The sequence below is a fragment of the Leptonotus elevatus genome, chromosome 18 (genome assembly GCF_054856555.1).
Source record: "Leptonotus elevatus isolate MCC_2025b chromosome 18, RoL_Lele_1.0, whole genome shotgun sequence".
Classification (NCBI taxonomy): domain Eukaryota; kingdom Metazoa; phylum Chordata; class Actinopteri; order Syngnathiformes; family Syngnathidae; genus Leptonotus; species Leptonotus elevatus.
Window position 1 is genome coordinate 3260120 of NC_141256.1, and position 19095 is coordinate 3279214.

The following is a 19095-nucleotide window of genomic DNA, read 5'->3' on the forward strand; positions in this document are numbered from 1 at the left end:
GGAGGCAGCTGCTGTTTTAGTAATGAAAGAATCCTACATTTATGATGTGTGTATGCAGGTTTAATATAGTACCACAGGAACAATATATAAATGTTCTATAAATCTGTGCGAGTACTAACTAAAAGGTAACGATTGAAGATTGAGCTATGTAACCGTATACAGTATAGTATAGTACTGTATATACAGTAGTAAGTTAACTTCATGTATTTTTAACACTTAAATGTTAAAACTTACTTTCAGTTAAGTGTTTAGAACAAATACAAATGTTATGACTGGGTGAAATCAGGCGACAATCTCCTGTCTTTCCCTTGACAATTGTTCTATTTCTTGTCAAAAACCGCACAGTACTGATTCACCCTTTTTTTTTTAACGTTGGTTATCAAATTCAAAATCCAGTAGACGATCATAGCAGTACAATGGAGTACTGGCTGAATGAGCTATCTCCTCAGCTTTGAAAAGCAAATGCTTTTGATGCCATTTCAGCCTTGAAAATGACCCACCTACTGAATAAACTGGTGACACAAGTGCAGGTTACCATATATTTAATGAAAGAGGTCATAGCACCGCAGTAGCTTTTAATATGTTGATAGCGGTTACTTACTATCATAGAATCTGGCCTTCCCACTGGAAATATGTATCGAGTTGGCTGTCCATATAGTCCAATTGAGCATATTTGTCGTTTCGTCTCACCTCGGCAGCACAAACAATAAATGGGGTGGTTGATGGTGCACTGTGCTCTGCTAAGTGCAGTGTGAAAAGGCCTTAAAATAGCTGAGGAGAAAAGGAGGCGGAGGAGTTGAGGACAAATTAGAAGCTTTTGATTTTTGGAAGATCTTTTATTTAAAAAATAATTAAAAAATAAATAAAAATACACTGCTACTGTTTCTAAGATCATCAATCTCAAAGGAAGAAGACCTTCAGAAGTATTGGTATTAAGCATTTGTATTACCAGTACTAAGTAGAATTATCTCTTTTATAAAGCCCTAATATTGTGACAATTAAGTTCTATTTTTCAAGACAAAACAAAAAATCGGCCCCACCCCCCTTCCATCCAAACCCCCCAACAACTTTAATCTCAAAATCGAATCTACCTAACATGCTTGTAGTTACAGTAGGTGCCTAAATAGGATTGATATTAAACACAATCATTGATTGAAGTTCTGTATTTTATTTACCAAAAAAGAGTCAAAGACTCTTGAAAATTTAAGGCTTCATTGACCTATTTAACGTGTACGAGCTCTAGCTCCTCCTCCTCCTCCTCCTCCTCCTCCTCCTCCTCCTCCTCCTCCTCCTCCTCCTCCTCCTCCTTTATATGGGGGGTCTCTGGTTCCACGTTAATGCAGGGCACCACTAGCTCCTCTTCCTCTTTAATGTGATGGGGCTCAGGCTTCTGCTGCTCAGGACTACCTTCGTTGACGTCTAAAATACAAAGGAAACAAACACACATGGTTTATTCAACTTCGCTCTGTCAAGTCTCATGTGTAACTTTGATGTTGTGTATTGTTTATAGATTTCCCACCCTCATGTTTCTGGGGGGAACGCACATCCAAAAAGTGCAGTCCTCACAAATGTCACTTAAATGCGGGTCAGATTTTAAAATATGGCAATGTTTGGTTATAATTTTCTTTAAAAAAAAATTAGCACCTTTTAAATTGACAGTAGAGAAAATAGTACAATTATTACTTGACTTTCTAGTGGAGTCTCCCCTGAGAAGATTTACATTTTATTTTGGTGACAGCATCGTTGAGAATATTTTTTTTAAATATCCCCTTTGTTCAAAGTTCATCATCATAGTATTAAAATTGTTATCAAAATCTGTTCTTTTTTTTTTACATATTTGAAAACGAAAGGGGACATTTTTTATACTAAACGTTAAATTTTGCAAAAACTGTACTTACGTGGAAATGGAAAAATAAGGTCCCGGTTGGCGTACATTTTTGGAGTAAGTTGAAATTGGAACGCTGAAAATCGGATGTTGTATGCGGGAGTTGAATAAAGATATTTTTTTTAAAAAAGTGAGGAGAATTAAAAAGAAAAAAACAACTACTAAAGAATCCGAATAACGTAAGTATGAATGTGCATTGACACAATTAATTTCCTTTAACTGAAAAAAATCACTTTGAGGTACTTTATACAAGACGGGTATTCATACCACATATTTTGTAGTCACAAGTAAGGAAGCCGGTCAGGGGAAATTGATCAAAGTACTGTAAAAGTATTCATTTTATTTACGCTGCCACGCTCAAGCTGCCGCCACGTAGACATCGTGGAACTTCGTCTGGGGTTTCTCCCGACGACTGCCAGCAAGTTCTGGATCCTGATCTTGGATGCTGGGTAACAACCAGAAGCAGCATGAGGACGGGCGGGGAGCGAGAAGTTGGCCCGCACGAGTGACACGAAGCACGCAGGCCGGTGTCGGTGATCGGCCTGCCAGATTGTATTGGGGTCGCCTAACGAACATGTCATGCTACAGGAATGGCTAGAAATTATCCAATGGGCTCTTTGCACAAATCCACTACTTCCTGAACTCAGTACCCCTCCTTCATTTCCTGTCTTTCATGATTGGACAAATTGATTAATCCAGGTGTGCCTGACCTCAGTAACCACGATGACTATAGCCAGACACACCTGGATTAATCAGTTTGTCCAATCATGAAAGACAGGAAATGAAGGAGTGGTATTGAATTCAGGAAGTAATGGATTTGTGCAAAGAGCCCATTGACGACAAACATTGGAAAGAAAATATTAAAGATAAAATTTAGATAACAAAATGTACGGGCTGAAATTGTAAAAACGAAAATAAACCTAAGAATATAAAAGCAAGATATATTGAATAAATAATAAAATAGATTGAATAAATGATAATTGCCCGAGATGTGACAAATATTGTCAGTTTAGATTGCAAATGTGATCCTATTATCATTAAGACAATTTTTGTAATGTATTGTGATTTGTGAACTGCTCAAAAACAAAACCAAACCGAAATGAACACGTCTGAATCGCGCATTTCGTTAGCGCTGCTGCACTGATGTCATCGGCAAGCACGACGACGCTTCAATCTATTTTATTTTATTAAATCTTCAAGTATCCTGCTTTTATATTCTTAGGTTTATTTACGTTACGTTTTAGTCCATACATTTTCTTATTTAAATGACATCTTTAATATTTTCTTTCCAATGTTTTGACGTCAACCGGATTTTTTTTTTTCAAATAACTTTTGAACAATTGTAAACGGATCATCTCCAGCCAATCCTGTACCGTGACGCCATCGCTAGGCGAGCCCGATACAATCTGGTAGCCCGATCACATCTGGTACCGACACCGGCACGGCACGAGCAAGAGAGTGAACGTGAGATGGTAAGAGCTGGTCGGCAAAACAAACTGACAGGAGCAACAAAAATGCCGCTGAAAAAGCGGACACAAAAACGGATATGAAAGCAGATGAAGAATTTGTCTCGCTAAATCAGGTAAATGAACTGCTACAGAAACAAAAAGACACTTCATGACACTTCTCCGGCAACAACAGGATAACTTTAAATGTTTTGTTTTTAACAATCATAGACTCAATAAACAATAGACTGGATGCATTTACAAAGGAATTACAGGAAATTAAAACAAGTCTTCAATATACGCAAAAGGAGGTGGATGATTTAACTCATTCACTCCCAGCCATTTTCACAGAAGCAATCCCCTTAACTGCCATTTTACTGGATTTTGACTGATTTTGCAAGGCCCGCAGAATATTGTGTTCAATTGCTATAAAAACATGGAAAGATTAAAGTCTATTCTTTCATCAGGAAAAAAAGTATATTTCTATCTTTTTCCGTTTTGCAGCATTTAGCATTAGAATATAGCTATGTTTCATCATTATTCACAAATCTATTTAGAATTGTGAGTAATTTGAGTTTTTTTTCAACATGGTCCTGGATGATCTCCTTTGCTCTGCTGCCACCTGCTGGCCGTTTGTGTAATCACTACCATTTCTTCAACCGTGCTATACAGTTGAGAGGCTGCATCAAAGCCTTCTGTGTGCTCTAGCATAAAAACGTATAAATATGTCATTGGGACACTCAAAAAACATTTAAAATAGAACATTCACGTTTTTGGGAACAAATGAGTTAAAAGCGGACATTAAAAAACAAGATGAGTACTGCAAATCAATACAAACTAATGTTCTCAAAGTCTGTGAGTCTGCTGGTTATCACAGACAAAATTGAATATTTGGAAAGACAATCAAGAAGGAACAACTTGGGTGTTTGATAGAGGATCCCTGAGACACCAGGAGAAACTTGGGCTGGAATAGAGGAAAAACTTTAAAAGGTTTTAAGCTCACCGCACGGGAAAATTTGAAGGAGAAAGACCAACTTGGCCTGTAGTTGTAAAGCTACTAAGGTTTAAAGTTCGAGCAAATATACTACAACAAGCTTCTCAAATGATCGAGGATTTACATCAATGAGGATTATACAGAGGCCGTCCGAAGGAAGAGCAGGGAACTGATGCCTGAGTTGAGAGCAGCCAGAGAGAGAGGAGGCATTGCTTACCTGCGACAAGATAAACTGATTATTCACCCCCGCGCCAGCACACCGAAACCACTCATTGTCAACTAATCATGTGAGGACTCCAACAAGGTAATTTCAAATCACTTACACTTCGCATGACAATAAACAAATCACATTCCTGGACTAGTTGTTTAACACAAAGACTGGTGGAACATAATAAACTGGAAATAAATACCTTTCAATACACTGAACACTATTCACATGACTTGGAAAATGATATTGATCCAGTAAACAACTTTTACCATAACTTCAACAATAGCTGCAAGTATTACACAGAAGACCAATACAACAATACTGTGGACTCTGTGCACACAATTTCAATGATCCATTTTAACAGTAGAAGCTTGTATGCTAATTTCCATAACATGAAACAATACTTAAGCCAGTTTATACATTCTTTCAATATAATTGCAGTAACAGAAACTTGGATGAAGGATGAGAGAGGTATGGATTTTGAATTGGAAGGGTATGAAATGATTCACAAGAACAAAGTAAATAAGAATGGAGGTGGGCTGGCTTTATATTTGGATAAGAAATGTAAATTTAAGTTAGTAGAAAGGATGACATTGGTGGTGGATAATGTGTTGGAATGTGTCACAATAGAAATAAAAATGGAAAAAAGAAAGTTGTATATATAGAACCCCAGGCTCCAATATTGATATATTTAAAAGCTGGACGGAAAAAAATTACACAGAAACTAAGAAAAATGATGTGTTCATTTGTGGTGACTACAATATTGATTTGTTTTAACCCAAACAATCACAAAGTGACCGAAGAGTTTATTAATACAGTATATAGCCTCAACCTCTTTCCCAGAATTACCAGACCTAGCAGAATCACTACTCACTGTGCAACATTAATAGATAACATACTCACTAATGTCATGGATACCAATATGATAAGTGGAGTATTGATAAATGACATTAGTGACCACTTGCCTATATTCACAATATATGATTGCAAATACACTAAAAATAATCAGGATAACAACACAATACAGACGAGTCAGGACTGAGGAAGCCAATGAGGCTTTTAAAAATGATTTGCTGAATCAGGACTGGAATTTAGTATACAAAGAAAAAGATATAGATAGAATAAATTGGCTAGTATTATGAGAATACGTAAAAGAGAATATTATACAAAATTACTAGAAAATAATAGAAACAACATTAAAGGTATTTGGAATATATTTAATGATGTGATTAGGAATGGCACCAGAAAGAATAACTATCCACACAATTTTATTTAAAAAAAAAGAAAAAAAAAAAAAAAGGCATACACATCAACAATATGTTGGATGTTGTTGACAAGTTCAACAGATTTTTTTTTTTTTTTACAAATGTGGGACCAAATCTAGCAAAAAATAAATCCTGATCCTGACACAGCAAACAATACACACACCAAAATAATTGAAATAAGTTCAATGTTTCTCAGTCCTGTCAAAGAAAAAGAAGTAATTAATATTGTTAATAATTGTAAAGATAAAAACATCTACTGATTGTGATAAACTTGATATGAAAACTGTGAAAAAGGTAGTTATGGGAATTTCTAAACCACTTACGTACATCGCCAACTTATCATTTCACACTTGGCAATTTGATATATGAATAAAATGAAAACTGCAAAAATTATTCCAATCTACAAATCTGGGGACGAATACAAGTTCACAAATTACAGGCCTCCCTACTACCAAAATTCTCCAAAATTCTATAAAAACTTTTCAAAAACAGGTTAGATAAATTCATAGAAAAACATAAAATACATTCTGATAATATGGATTTAGAACAAAACGGTCAACTGCACTAGCTGTAACAGAGCTTACTGAAGAAATTACTGATTTCATAGAGAAAAAGAAACTTACAATAGGACTGTTCGCTAATCTGCAAAAAAGCATTTGATACTATAAACCATGATATATTGATTAGTAAATTGGAGCGTTATGGTATTAGAGATACAGCCTTGAATTGGATCAGAAGTTATTTACAAGAAAGACAAAAGTTTGTGGAGTTGGGGGGAATTTAAATCAAAATGTTTGGACATGATTTGTGGTGTCCCCCAGGGGTAAGTGTTGGGGCCAAAACTGTTTATATTGTATATTAATGATTTGTGCAATGCGTCTCATTTATTGAAGTTTGTGTTATTTGCAGATGACACAATATATTAGTTTCTAGTAAGAAAATGTGCAGCTTATTTTGAATACAATTACCTCCGAATTTAAGAAAGTAAAAACATGGCTTGATAAAAACAAGTTATCAATAAATTTAAACAAGACAAAATTAGTTGTGTTTGGTAATGTTAAAATATGGAACTGTGCAAGATTGCAAATTGAATGTGTAGATAGAAAATGAGATAAAATTCCTGGGGGTAATTGTTGATAATAAAATCTGCTGGAAACCACACATTAAATATATTGGATCCAAACTTTCTAAAAGCATCTCCATTCTGACAAAATTCAAACATTTTCTCAACCAGAAATCATTACCCATTCTGTACTGCTCTCTAATATTACCATATTTAAATTATTATTATATTTATCTAAAACCGTAAAATTATTTGATCTTGTGGAACTCAATACTGTACAATTGGTGTATAAAGCCAGACATAATTGGCTAGGCAACATTGAAAATATGTTTTTATGTTTTCTTATGTTGCTTTTGTTGCTTTAATGTTGTGTTTGTTGTTGTATATGTTTTGTATATTTTGTCTTTGCACATGTACTTTTGTAATCAGTCTGTTTTTTCTTTATATACATGTTCGAAATAAAATTGAAAAATAAAAATAAAAAGAGTAAAAGTGAACGGTGGGCAGGCACGCACCCCAAATTCAACATTCCAGTAGCTTTGATTCAATCTTTTACCATGACCTACACAGACGCAATTTTTTTACCAAGTACATTTGGTATTTTTTATTGATATTGTGACAGTAAGGCTATTACTGTATACTAATGATGTGCAAAGAAACTATTAAAAATTAAATGATAACAAGTGTGTCTTCATTACGGTGAATAAAGATAAATGGTAAGCATAAACTTTCGGCTCATTGTTCAAGTCAATTTCTCTCACACATTACGTAAGGACTATTGTTAAGAAATGAAACTATGCGAGCATACGAAGTGAACAAACCTGCTCTATGTAACCGAATTCGAGGCTGCTTGTAAACAACTCCCTGTAGTTGACGTTTTTTCTCTTCTTTTGTTTGACGAAGTTCTTCTTCATAGTCTGCTGTTGTTCTTGCACACATTTTCACACGCTAATCACAAGACTTGCTTGCCTTGAGATATCTTCAGTTGACTATTCAAATTGTCTTGACCAGACTCTACTTAAACTATAGTATTACAGAAAATGGATGGACTAAAAGTAGGCATAAGACTTGAGTCACCCCTTTTTAATTAACTGACTGTTTATAACTACAAAGCCTTGTGACATCATTCTCAACACATCATTTTAAGTTTTGGACATGTGACTCTGGATAAATGTCTTTGAACACTGATATTCAGTGTCCTCTATTTTTGTCACAGCATTACATCATCAAGTCCTTACTCCACATTTACAAAAGTATTTGTCAATTTAAATTGTTAAACCCAAATATTAAACGTTACATCTAAACGTTAAAATATACACTGTATCAAATGTTAACTAAATGTACATATATAACTAGACAAAGTGCAATTTCTACAGAAATTGCGTGGGAATACTGAAAAGCTGAATGCTAAGATTTGAATGCATGCGCTTAAATTATTTCAGTGAAATTATAATCAATTTCCTGATATGATAGTCAGTTGGTAAGCATGTACATCATTTAGCATAATGGCCATGGATATGTTTGCAATGTACAGTCGGAGGTGGAATTTGAACCTGCGACCTTTAATGCACTGTACCAATTGCGCCACTGAGCAGTATCAGACAGCTGGTCATGATGGTCAGTTGTATGTATGAAAGTGGGCGTGTCAGTCCCATTAAAAATGAATGAGAAAAGTTGATATTTAACGTTAAATTGTGCGAATGCTTGGAAGTAATGTGGAATCAGACGATATAAAACCCGGGAGGCGAAATTTGAACGGTGTAAATCGGAAATATTATGTGGGAGCTATTGCATGGTCAGCTCAGTGTCTAGTGGTAGAGTGTCGGCCCTGAGACTGGGAGGTTGTGGGTTCTATCCTTGGCCCAGTCATACCAAAGACTGTAAAAATGGGACCCGTTTGCCTCCCTGCTGGACACTCAGCATTAAGGGTTGGAATTGGGGGGTTAGATCACCAAATGATTGATTCCCGAGTGCAGCTCCTGCGGCTGCTCACCGCTCCCTCGGGGATGGGTCAAATGCGGAGAATGAATTTCGCCCCACTTAGGTGGTGGGTGTGACAATCAGTGGTTTAAAAAAAAAAAGTGAGAGGAATAATAAGTGCCTGAAATAATAAAGGTTAGAAACAACAGCATTCCCCCAATAACAGTTAAACAAAATCTAATAGTTAAATATATTTAAAAGGGTCTCCTTTTTCCAAATTTGATAATGCAGGTGCACTAGATATTATCACTATAATCCGAAGAGTTCACCCAAAAGAGGCCACCCGAAACATTATGCTACATTCACACCAAAACCGACACGGCGATCTGGAACGCTTCCTTCGCTAGAGTTTTTTTAGAACAATTTCCGCTCATTCATGCATTCGCGCACACCGGAGAGGAGGAGGCGTGTCCCTTGGTGCCGACTACTACTACTTTTTTCCCGGGACTATACAGCTGGGGCACTATTTTCTCTAGCAGCCAGAGGTTTTTGAGGTACGTGATAGCACTTCCGCTTTTTTAGTGGCAATCCGGCGGCCGGCAGTAGCGCTAAATAACTTTGGCAAGGATGATAAACACTGCTGATACAGTTTAACAGCAAGTAAATACACTTACCAGCACTTGTATGCTACTTCCTTGCTCACCATTACGTCCCGGTTGGCCGTGTTGTTGCACTCTGGATGACAACAGACAGGATCCTGTGTGTGACGTAGCCGGTACTCGAAGCCGATTGGCTACCTCGAGGCGAAATGCGAAAAAAGTTCAAATTTTCCAACTTTGGCAAACATGCAAGTGTGCGGATTTTTGTCATGAATGTGCGGATTTCACTGCGCCGCACCGCGTCCCAGCGCTCCAAACGCGTCCTCCGCGCCGCCTCACGCACTTTAGTTCCAGTTTGCGCAAAGTACATTGACTACAATGCAAACGCGCGGCCGAAACGCCTCCCCCCGGTTTTGGTGTGAATGCAGCATTAGTATTAAACATTTAGATTTAATTTATATACAGTAATTTCTGGACTATAAGCCAATACATTTTTCACTTGCATTCAAACGTGCGGCTAATACAAAGGTGCGGCTTGTCCATCAGATCACAAGGGGGCACACTATAAAGGAAGCGCAAGAACGTCGGGCAGAGCAAAACAAACCAAGTGAACCCAAATACAGTAGGAGAGACAGAACAAAAGCGAGACAATTTGCACCCTCATTACGGAAAGAAAGTAGCGGGAAGCCCCACTGCGGTAACATTAAAACACCTGCGGGTTACAATCGGGTGCGGCTTATATGTGTAACAAACTCGAGCATTCCCCAAATTTATCTAGCACGGCTTATAGTCCTTATAGGCCAGAAATTACTGTATACAATTTAGATATACTTATTTATAGGTAACATTTCGTATTTTGACATAGGCTAATGTGTATTTATATAACATGCAGGTATTTATATCCTCGTGTATTGTAAAAATACAAGCCGCTACGTTTTCCCCATGCTTTGAACCCTGCGTCTTTTAATTATTTATTTAATATTTTTTAATAGTTTGCATATGAATTTTTACTGACAGAGCTTCAAGTCTCGTCACAGTGAACCAATGAAATGACCAAGGCTGCCCTCATACAGAATATTAGAGAGACAGAGGTTCTGGGATGCTACTGTGTTACTTACTGTATGCGGCACTGTTTGTGTGCATCACCCGGTATTTAAGGTAAATAAAAGTTTTTAAAAAATCAATTTGTGTGACCTTGTAGGGACACCACTGATATACCAGACTGGATTTCATTTTTACAACCCACACAAAACACATACCTCAGCGCCTACCGAGACCTAAAAGCCTGTTTAGCAAGCAAACTAGCGATACTAAAATACTTAGGCATAAAAATCTCACCCAAATTAATTGATTTAATTCATTTAAACTTTACTCCACTTCTGGATAGCATTTATAGTGACTTGGAGCGCTGGAATAATCTTCTTATTTCTCTAATAGGACGAATTGCCACCATTAAAATGAAAGTTTTACCCAAAATAAACTATTTTTTTCTCAATGATTCCATTTAAACCTACGGCTAATTGTTTCCAGTTGTTGGACTCAGCCGTAACAAAATTTTACTGGAATACAAAAAAAGCAAAGATTAGTCTATCTACTCTTCAGAAAAATAAATCCAAAGGAGGTCTAGAGGCACCAAATGTTATGCACTACTATATAGCTAACCAGCTGCAATATATCATTTTATGGGCACAACCCAACAGAGATACTAACTGTTGGCTGGAACTAGAACAGAAGGATTGTAATAACCTCAGACTTCTAGATTTACTCTTCATTACAACATCGATTAAGCGACACAATTGTTTTAAAAAACAATGATTTCCGCCACCCTGACTGCCTGGTGGAAGACACTAGAAATGACAAAAGCCCAAGTGGAGCCCTGCGGGCTTTCTCCCCTATGGCATAACCCCGACTTTCAACTTAACAAACAATCGTTTTATTTGGGTGTGTGGGAGCAGAAAGGAATTACACATCTCCACCATCTCTTCTCAGATAATATGTTTATATCATATACATCCTTGCTCCAAAAATACAAAATAAAAAACGGAAATGTTTTACATTATCTGCAAGTTAAAAGTATGATAAAGAAACAAATTCCAACACTTCGGGGTACGCTCCAACCGCCTGTTTGAGCTAAAGATATTACCAAGCTTTCTCCGACAACAACAAAAAAAACTCTCAAAAATATATGTTACTTTCATCATATACTTTTTTTCTTTTTTTCTCAAAAAGAGCTAAGTATTGTTCATTCGGTAATGTCATCATCATTGCTTTTTTTTTTTTTTGTATGTGGGTGAGAATGTGTATGTGCGTGCGTGCGTGCGTGCGTGCGTGCGTGCGAGTGTGTGTGTGTGTATTCGTTAGCTCACCAAAAACCTATTAGAAAAAGATCCCATACCGTTCACCTAAACCGAACACCGCCGTCAGGAGACCCGAGGGGACCAAAGAAAACAAAGGAAAGTGAAATCCAGCACCGGCCAGACACCACCCACCGGGCCACCAACCAGAATTCTTCACCAACCCCAAGTTACTTTCATATACTGATAAAACGTCTTTACCCATCTCGAAATGGGAAACAGACTTGTCTATAACTCTGGAATCTGACTTTTGGATTCAAGTTTGTGAAAACGTTTTTAAAATGACAAAACACACAAATTTACAACTTATCCAATATAAAATTATTCATAGAACATACATTACTCAATATATGATGAAGAAAATGGGACTCTCAGACTCCGACATTTGTCTCCAGTGTTTACAAAACACTACAGACACTTATTTTCATGCTTTATGGTTATGTACTCCGGTTATGTATTTCTGGACTAAAGTCTTAGAAAAACTTTCCGCTGTCTTGGATTGTAGGATACCGTTCTCTCCAAACTTGTGTTTGCTAGGTGACTTAACAACTGACTTACCACAAACAATTTCAATCTACACTTGTAGCCCTTACTATCGCAACTATCGCAAAAAAACCTGTTCTTGTTAACTGGAAAAATAAACAAACTCTAAATATCGACCAATGGTCTAACCTCCTCATAAATCACATTTTAATGGAAAAAAAATCTTGCCTCAAATAAAAACCAAATATCAAAATTTAAAGAAACATGGTCTACGTATATAGAATTTTTTAACCTAAACCTGGTTACTTAATTCTGCCTGTTAGCGAGAGCCACCGCATCGTGATAACTTACATTGATGTTTCTGTATTTGGCAATTTGTAACTAATGGTTGTGTTTTTATAGTCAGGAACCCAGCTTCTGCCAACAGGATCGAGCAGATTCACCTCCAATGGGCACTAAGGGTTAATATTCGGATTCACTGCATGCCAGTGGGTTAATTCTATAGGTGAAATGTTTTATGAAATTCTCAGGTTCGGAAGGATAGGCGAACAAGATTTCTTTAATTACAATGATTTGCTTTTATTAATATGAACCCACAGCAAGCAGTAGATATCGCTAGATCACAGTGTCAATATGCCAATCCCTACGATAAACTACCCTAACACATGATGCCGACGCGTAGATAACATTCAGTTTCTCTTACCGTTGACACGGGCGGAGAGCCAAACACCCCGGCAGATCAGCGTCAGCAGGCTGGGCGTCGTGCACAACCCTCAGCAGACTCTGCCAGAGTGTGGGAAAACCCCAGCTCTTATACTATCCCATCACCTGAGAGCAAGGAGGGCCAGTCCCTGCTTCCAGATGATGGGTCATTCCCTTCTTGTTTTGATCCCTTTGTGCGTCAAAGCGCACCACGTCCCTAGCCGCTCCTATCCTATGGTTCTTTTATTTGCAGTTTTTAAGGGAACATATGATCACAGTTATACAACAGTTGAAATTAACTTTCATAAGTGTCCTGATTTGCCCTGGGTCACCACTGGGTCACCAGTAAAATTCCACTCACATTCCACCCTTTGACCCAGGCAAATCAATTAACGAACCCATTACCGATGTCGGGTGCTGTCAGAAGATCCACAATCCACTGCAACCCATATCCTTCGAAGAAAACCAAATAATGATGATTTAATGTCTTCCCCATGATCCTTGTCTTACATGGATTGTGATTCTAATGAGAAAGCAAGTGATGTCATACGCCTAGACAAGGCGCGTTTTACCCGGCGAACATACAAGAACACGCACACATTACACATAGTCAGCGAAGCAATTATTGCAATCAACACCAGCAGTGGAGGAACAAAGTATTGTCTAGCTGTTACTGACATTCCCGAGAATATATCCCACCAGTGATGAGCCGAATCTTGCTCAATCTTTCTGGCTGCATGCAATACCTCTGCTTGGGTTAACAAGGTGGTAATCCCTAACCTGGAGACGTTAGACCGGAACTGTTCTACCAATTTCCTCAGTTCTGTGGATTGATTCAATGCGCATTTGAACCTCTCCAATGAAACTGTCCAGGGCATCTGCAACACTTGCCATTGAACCTTGTTCAGGCGATGCACACTGGTATAATTTGTTAACCTATAGGTCTGGTTTTTGCAGGTCCAGAGATGTACCCCTTTTAAACATCCCGAAAACGGTATCTCAGGCAATTGTGGATGGCTGTGACTGGTTGCTATACAAAGAGTGTGAGGTCCAACTTGGTACAGCAAATCAGAAGGTTGTTCTACATGCCAATCACATAATGCCTTGTCTTGAGTTAAGCATGCTTCTTGATATACTTCCTGTTGTAGGCAAGCAATTCCTCCATCTGCATTTTCACATCCGCGCAAGTCATAAGTATGATTAGTTTGTGGGCTAAACCAATCTCCTTGAGGTCTTAAAAACCAATACCCGGTACTTGTGATTACAGGTAATACATGATACCGACATACAATTATTGGTTTTGTAACATTCATTTGCAACCATCGACCCGTACATGCAGTCTCATTACACTGAGTGACCTCAGGATGGACCTGTAGCCACAGATCCTTGGAGATGTTCCATAGGCGTCGCCATTCTTGATGGTTGACCGAAGTGACTGCTCTTATGAAACGTTCTCGTTGAAGACGCATGTCCAAAGTCTTTAGACTACAAATGGTCATGTTCAGAGTTCGTGTGAGGTTTACCAAAACCTCCTCGGTGGCGGTCCACATCATCAAGTCCCATTTCAGTTGTTCCAAGAACAGCTTTGCTCCTTGTCCGTGGAGCTCTACTGTGGAGGGTAACCATACTCCTATGGTTTCCACGTCCAAGGACTGTTCCAGTTCCACCGAGCAGGGTGTCATACCATGCTCGTTTCCTTCGGCCATTGTGGGCTGATGGCGACTTTTCTCCCACCAGTCTTTTCCACATTAGAATCTGTAATTACAGGATTAGCACACACATCTAGACACAACATGATTAATTTTCTCTCAAATACAATGTATGTACTGGTACATTCACCCATTTTGTTTCTCCTGGATACAGGATAGTCACCACCTGATTAGTGCCTTGGGCAATAACCTCCGCTGCTCTTGGAGGTCCATGTGCCCGCCTTACCCATACCTTAGCTCAGTGGTGGGCAAACTCGGTCCTCGAGGGCCGGCGTCCTGCAGGTTTTGGAGGTTTCCTTGCTGCAACGCAGCTGATTCCAATCAACAGGATTGTTACCAAGCTTATGCAGAGCTTGCTGATGAGCTGATCATATATCAGCTGTGTTGGAGAAGGGAAACCTCCAAAACATGCAGGACTCCGGCCCTCGAGGACCGAGTGTGCCCACCCCTGCCTTAGCTCCTGGTTGGTCTGTAGACCCAAACCCTTTTTCCCCTCTAGCTGTAATTTCTGTGGGTCGGTCAATTTCGACCACCCTTTGGTAATCACATGGTTTGATTACTAACTGTGCCACTTTATCTCCTATTTTCACCGGAAATGGTTCTTGGGTCAGATTGAACATTACCACGCCTAATTCCCCTTGATAATCTGCATCGATTACCCCGGCTAGAATGGTGATTCCTTTCAAAGACAACCCGGATCGAGGTAGAATATGTCCATACATTCCTGCAGGGCATTTCAATCCCAATCCAGTCATCGATACTATGGGTCCTTTGAATTTGTGAGGATTACCATGTATCAACGTGGCCTCCGCCCCTGGGTCCACTAAGGCCATGACCCCCTGTACTGAGTTTTCCCAATACATTTTCAACTATACATGAGGTCGCACATCAGTAAATGACCAATTAGAATTTTCTCGTGCTGACCTTATATATGTGGACGGGGTTTGACCCTCATCCTAGTATCCCTCCAAATCGGGATACAGGCGGGATTTTCTTTTGTCCTTATTCTTTCCTTTCTTGTTCTTTTTCCTATTTGCCCGAGCTACCCGGTACTCCCTGTCTTCATCTTCCTCCTCCTCAGACTCCTCTGAGGGTGTGTCCCTCTCCGGCTCACTGGGTGCAGTGGCGGCAGGACGACATCGCTCTGCAATCAAATCCGTCAACATGGTTTTTATCCCTTGTAGTTCTATGAAGGGGTTATATAAGCAACTCACTTTCAGATTGAGCTTCTTACAACGTTCACGCAGCTCAGCGGTTGGCAACCCATCAATTTCTGTCCCTGGAACTCCTGCTTTGATCAAAGCCTGCCAAAGATCCCTACGGGATGGTCCATTTCCGGGCCCTCCCCTTGAATCTCGGCTGTGTTCAGGGCGTCGCGGAGGGCGACGGTCCGCCTCTCTCTCTCCCTTCGCTCCTTCCTGTCCCCTTGTCTCCCACATCCCCAATGCTCCCAGTTCCCCCATCATTCCGAGCACTTCATGCAGGACTCGGAAGGGATCTCCAAGCATAATGGTTAGTATCAGAGACTTGTATTGGGGTGGCGAGGTACGGATCATCACATCTTGGACAGTCTTAGGGACAGGCAAACGATGCACCTCATCCATGGCATCTACACTTAATGCATCTCGCAGACACATTCGAAGTAATCGTTGTTTCCCTTCTCTCAACGTCTGCCAGGGCATGTCAAGTGGGGGCCAATCCCCTGCCATTGGATGCTGTTCTTTTACTGCAAGTGCATAAAGGAGTGCTACGGACACAGTCTGATCACCCATGTCCCTGGAATATTGCCGATACCCGGCATTAATGGCTGGATTCCGGGACAATCCGGCGAAACGACTAGCATCTTGGTCATCTACCTCAGTCTGCTGTGCCCCTTCCCCCAATAGCCGCAATAACCATAAATCTAACGGTTCATCGGGCTTCTGTCGGTATTTACTCGTCAGATGTAACACTTCTTCTGATGTATAATCTTCCAATGATCGAGTTAACACCGGATCTGGCTGCGGTTGTGGTACCATCACCCACAACGGCTGTCCATTGTCATCATATTCATTTTCTCCATCGGCATTTTGTGCTTGTCGCCTTACGGGCGGCAGGATCGTTTCCAATTTTTTCCTTCGCACCACCGGGCGGGACTGTAAATCTCCTCCTAAATGCGGTCCCCACGGATCAAAATTTCCGCCGTCCGCATAGTCGTCCCCCCATATGTTCCCATCCCACGTTTCTGGGTCCCACTGTTCGGGGTTCTCCAAAACTTTAGTAACGTAGGATCGAACTTTGGCAGTGTCAGGTTTCCTAGGTTTTTTCCTTTTCTGGTGGCGATTTACCGTGCTTACACGGGCCACCGCTTTTTCACATATTTTCTGCAGCTGTTCTTTCTGCGTTTCCAATAGCTTGCATTTATTTTCCGCAAGAAATTTCTCAGTTTGCGCTTTCGCCAGCTATGTCTTAAACGTCAGGGCAGCTCCCTGATGTGCGGCGGATTTTTCAGCGCAATGTCGCCACGCCGTGGCACAAACCCATAATCGCCGTTGGACCCCACCCATCGGCGACTTAGGCTTCACTTCAACCCCTTGCAAAGTTTTCGTAACCTGCAACTGGCTGCAATCCCCTAACTGTCCCTCCCATGCTTCAGGGCGTCCAGCCCCCTCTCTCAGACATGTAGCGACAGCGCTCCATGGTTCTGTTTCCCAACCGGGAATCACTTCTGGGTTCGCGCTTTCGGTTTTTGAACAGTCAGCTTCATTCTTTTTCTTTCGAAACATTGTTCGTAGTCCTTCTTTAGTTACTAAAATTTACAATATCCTGTTCGTGACGCCAAAATGTTTTATGAAATTCTCAGGTTCGGAAGGATAGGCGAACAAGATTTCTTTAATTACAATGATTTGCTTTTATTAATATGAACCCACAGCAAGCAGTAGATATCGCTAGATCACAGTGTCAATATGCCAATCCCTACGATAAACTACCCTAACACATGATGCCGACGCGTAGATAACATTCAGTTTCTCTTACCGTTGACACCGGCGGAGAGCCAAACACCCCGGCAGATCAGCGTCAGCAGGCTGGGCGTCGTGCACAACCCTCAGCAGACTCTGCCAGAGTGTGGGAAAACCCCAGCTCTTATACTATCCCATCACCTGAGAGCAAGGAGGGCCAGTCCCTGCTTCCAGACGATGGGTCATTCCCTTCTTGTTTTGATCCCTTTGTGCGTCAAAGCGCACCACGTCCCTAGCCGCTCCTATCCTATGGTTCTTTTATTTGCAGTTTTCAAGGGAACATATGATCACAGTTATACAACAGTTGAACATAACAACTTTCATAAGTGTCCTGATTTGCCCTGGGTCACCACTGGGTCACCAGTAAAATTCCACTCACAGTGCTGTTCCCCGCCTGGCTGGGCGTGGGCGGGTCTGCCCCTCTGTTGGCTGCTGGGTGGCGGCTGCGTCTTGGCCATTCCCTGGGTCTCTTGGGGGGTGCTGCGTTGAGGGGCTCTCCCTGGTGTCCGGGGGGCGAGCCCTATCGCCCCACCGGGCTGGTCCCATATGCCCGCCGGGGTCCCGGTGGGGTGGATGGGGGTTTGGTGGGCGGGTGCGCCTCCTGCCCCCACCCGGTTGGGGGGGGGGCCCCGCTGGTCGCTCCTCTTAACTCACTGCACTAGGTTTGCACAATACACTTTTATAGACATATAGGGCACCTAACACACTTTGGGGGGGTGGGGTAGGGTGGAAACACCGTCTTCGCCCTACAACTCCCCTGAGCCGACCTGATCCAGAGGTAAAGTGACACTGACATTCTCCACTTTCAAATAGCTATCCTTCCTTTACCACCATATGCCCTGTCTGTCCAGTGTTTCCCACAGATTTCAAATCTACTTGGGTGGGTGGACTCCGGCAGTGGGGATGGGAGGCGTGTTGGACGGGAGGTGGGTCCCAGTCCTGTTACTACGTCTTCTCAGCCTCACGATCCACAAGTGAGTGACGGCGAACTAACGTTACATGCAGTAGTATATCCTGTTGTGTATATTTTTAATACATTTTCTTGAAAACTTCTTGGGTGGTGGCCAATTTACTTATGTGGCCCGCCCAAGTATTAACATGGTGTGGGAAACACTGCTGTCATATCTGGTTGTCTTATGTCTTTGACAGTTGTTGGGGGTAAACTTTTATTGCTTGTGTGTGTGTGTGTGTGCGTGCGTGCGTGCGTGCGTAGCGATCGCAATTCTACTCGGAAATTTTGGGGCACAACCAAAAACACTCGCTATATTTCAATTCTTTCAATTATTTTATCCTTCCTGCTTATAAGGCTGTTTCCTTAATTCAGAAAAGGACCTACAGATAAATTTTCATATATGTCACAGCATGCCACAATTTGTATGAAAGGCAAAAAAATAGGAAATTAGGCGGTAAGCAAGACAGGTCCAAACAACAGTGGCAATGCCATTTTAGCATTTTTCCTCGTCATTCAT

The 19095-nt window shown here is 40.6% G+C and overlaps 1 protein-coding gene across 4 annotated transcripts; it reads right to left on the minus strand.

Moving 5' to 3' along the window:
- Positions 1-1295: 1295 nt before the first annotated feature.
- LOC147158274 (uncharacterized) lies at positions 1296-17810 on the minus strand. Of its 4 annotated transcripts, none has more exons than XR_015090919.1 (4): positions 17643-17810; positions 12920-14673; positions 9455-9573; positions 1307-1419 (listed from the first exon to the last, which is right to left on the minus strand). XR_015090919.1 is itself a non-coding variant. In XM_086061504.1 (2 exons), exon 2 carries the CDS (start codon positions 14622-14624, stop codon positions 13425-13427), a length of 1200 nt encoding a protein of 399 aa, XP_085917630.1. In that variant the 5' UTR covers positions 14625-14673; positions 17643-17810; the 3' UTR covers positions 12168-13424. The 4 variants fall into 4 exon arrangements, 1 of the variants encoding a protein (XP_085917630.1); XR_015090918.1 differs by having other exon boundaries at positions 9455-9577; XR_015090917.1 differs by lacking the exon at positions 9455-9573 and having other exon boundaries at positions 1296-1419.
- Between the last annotated feature and the right edge of the window lie 1285 nt (positions 17811-19095).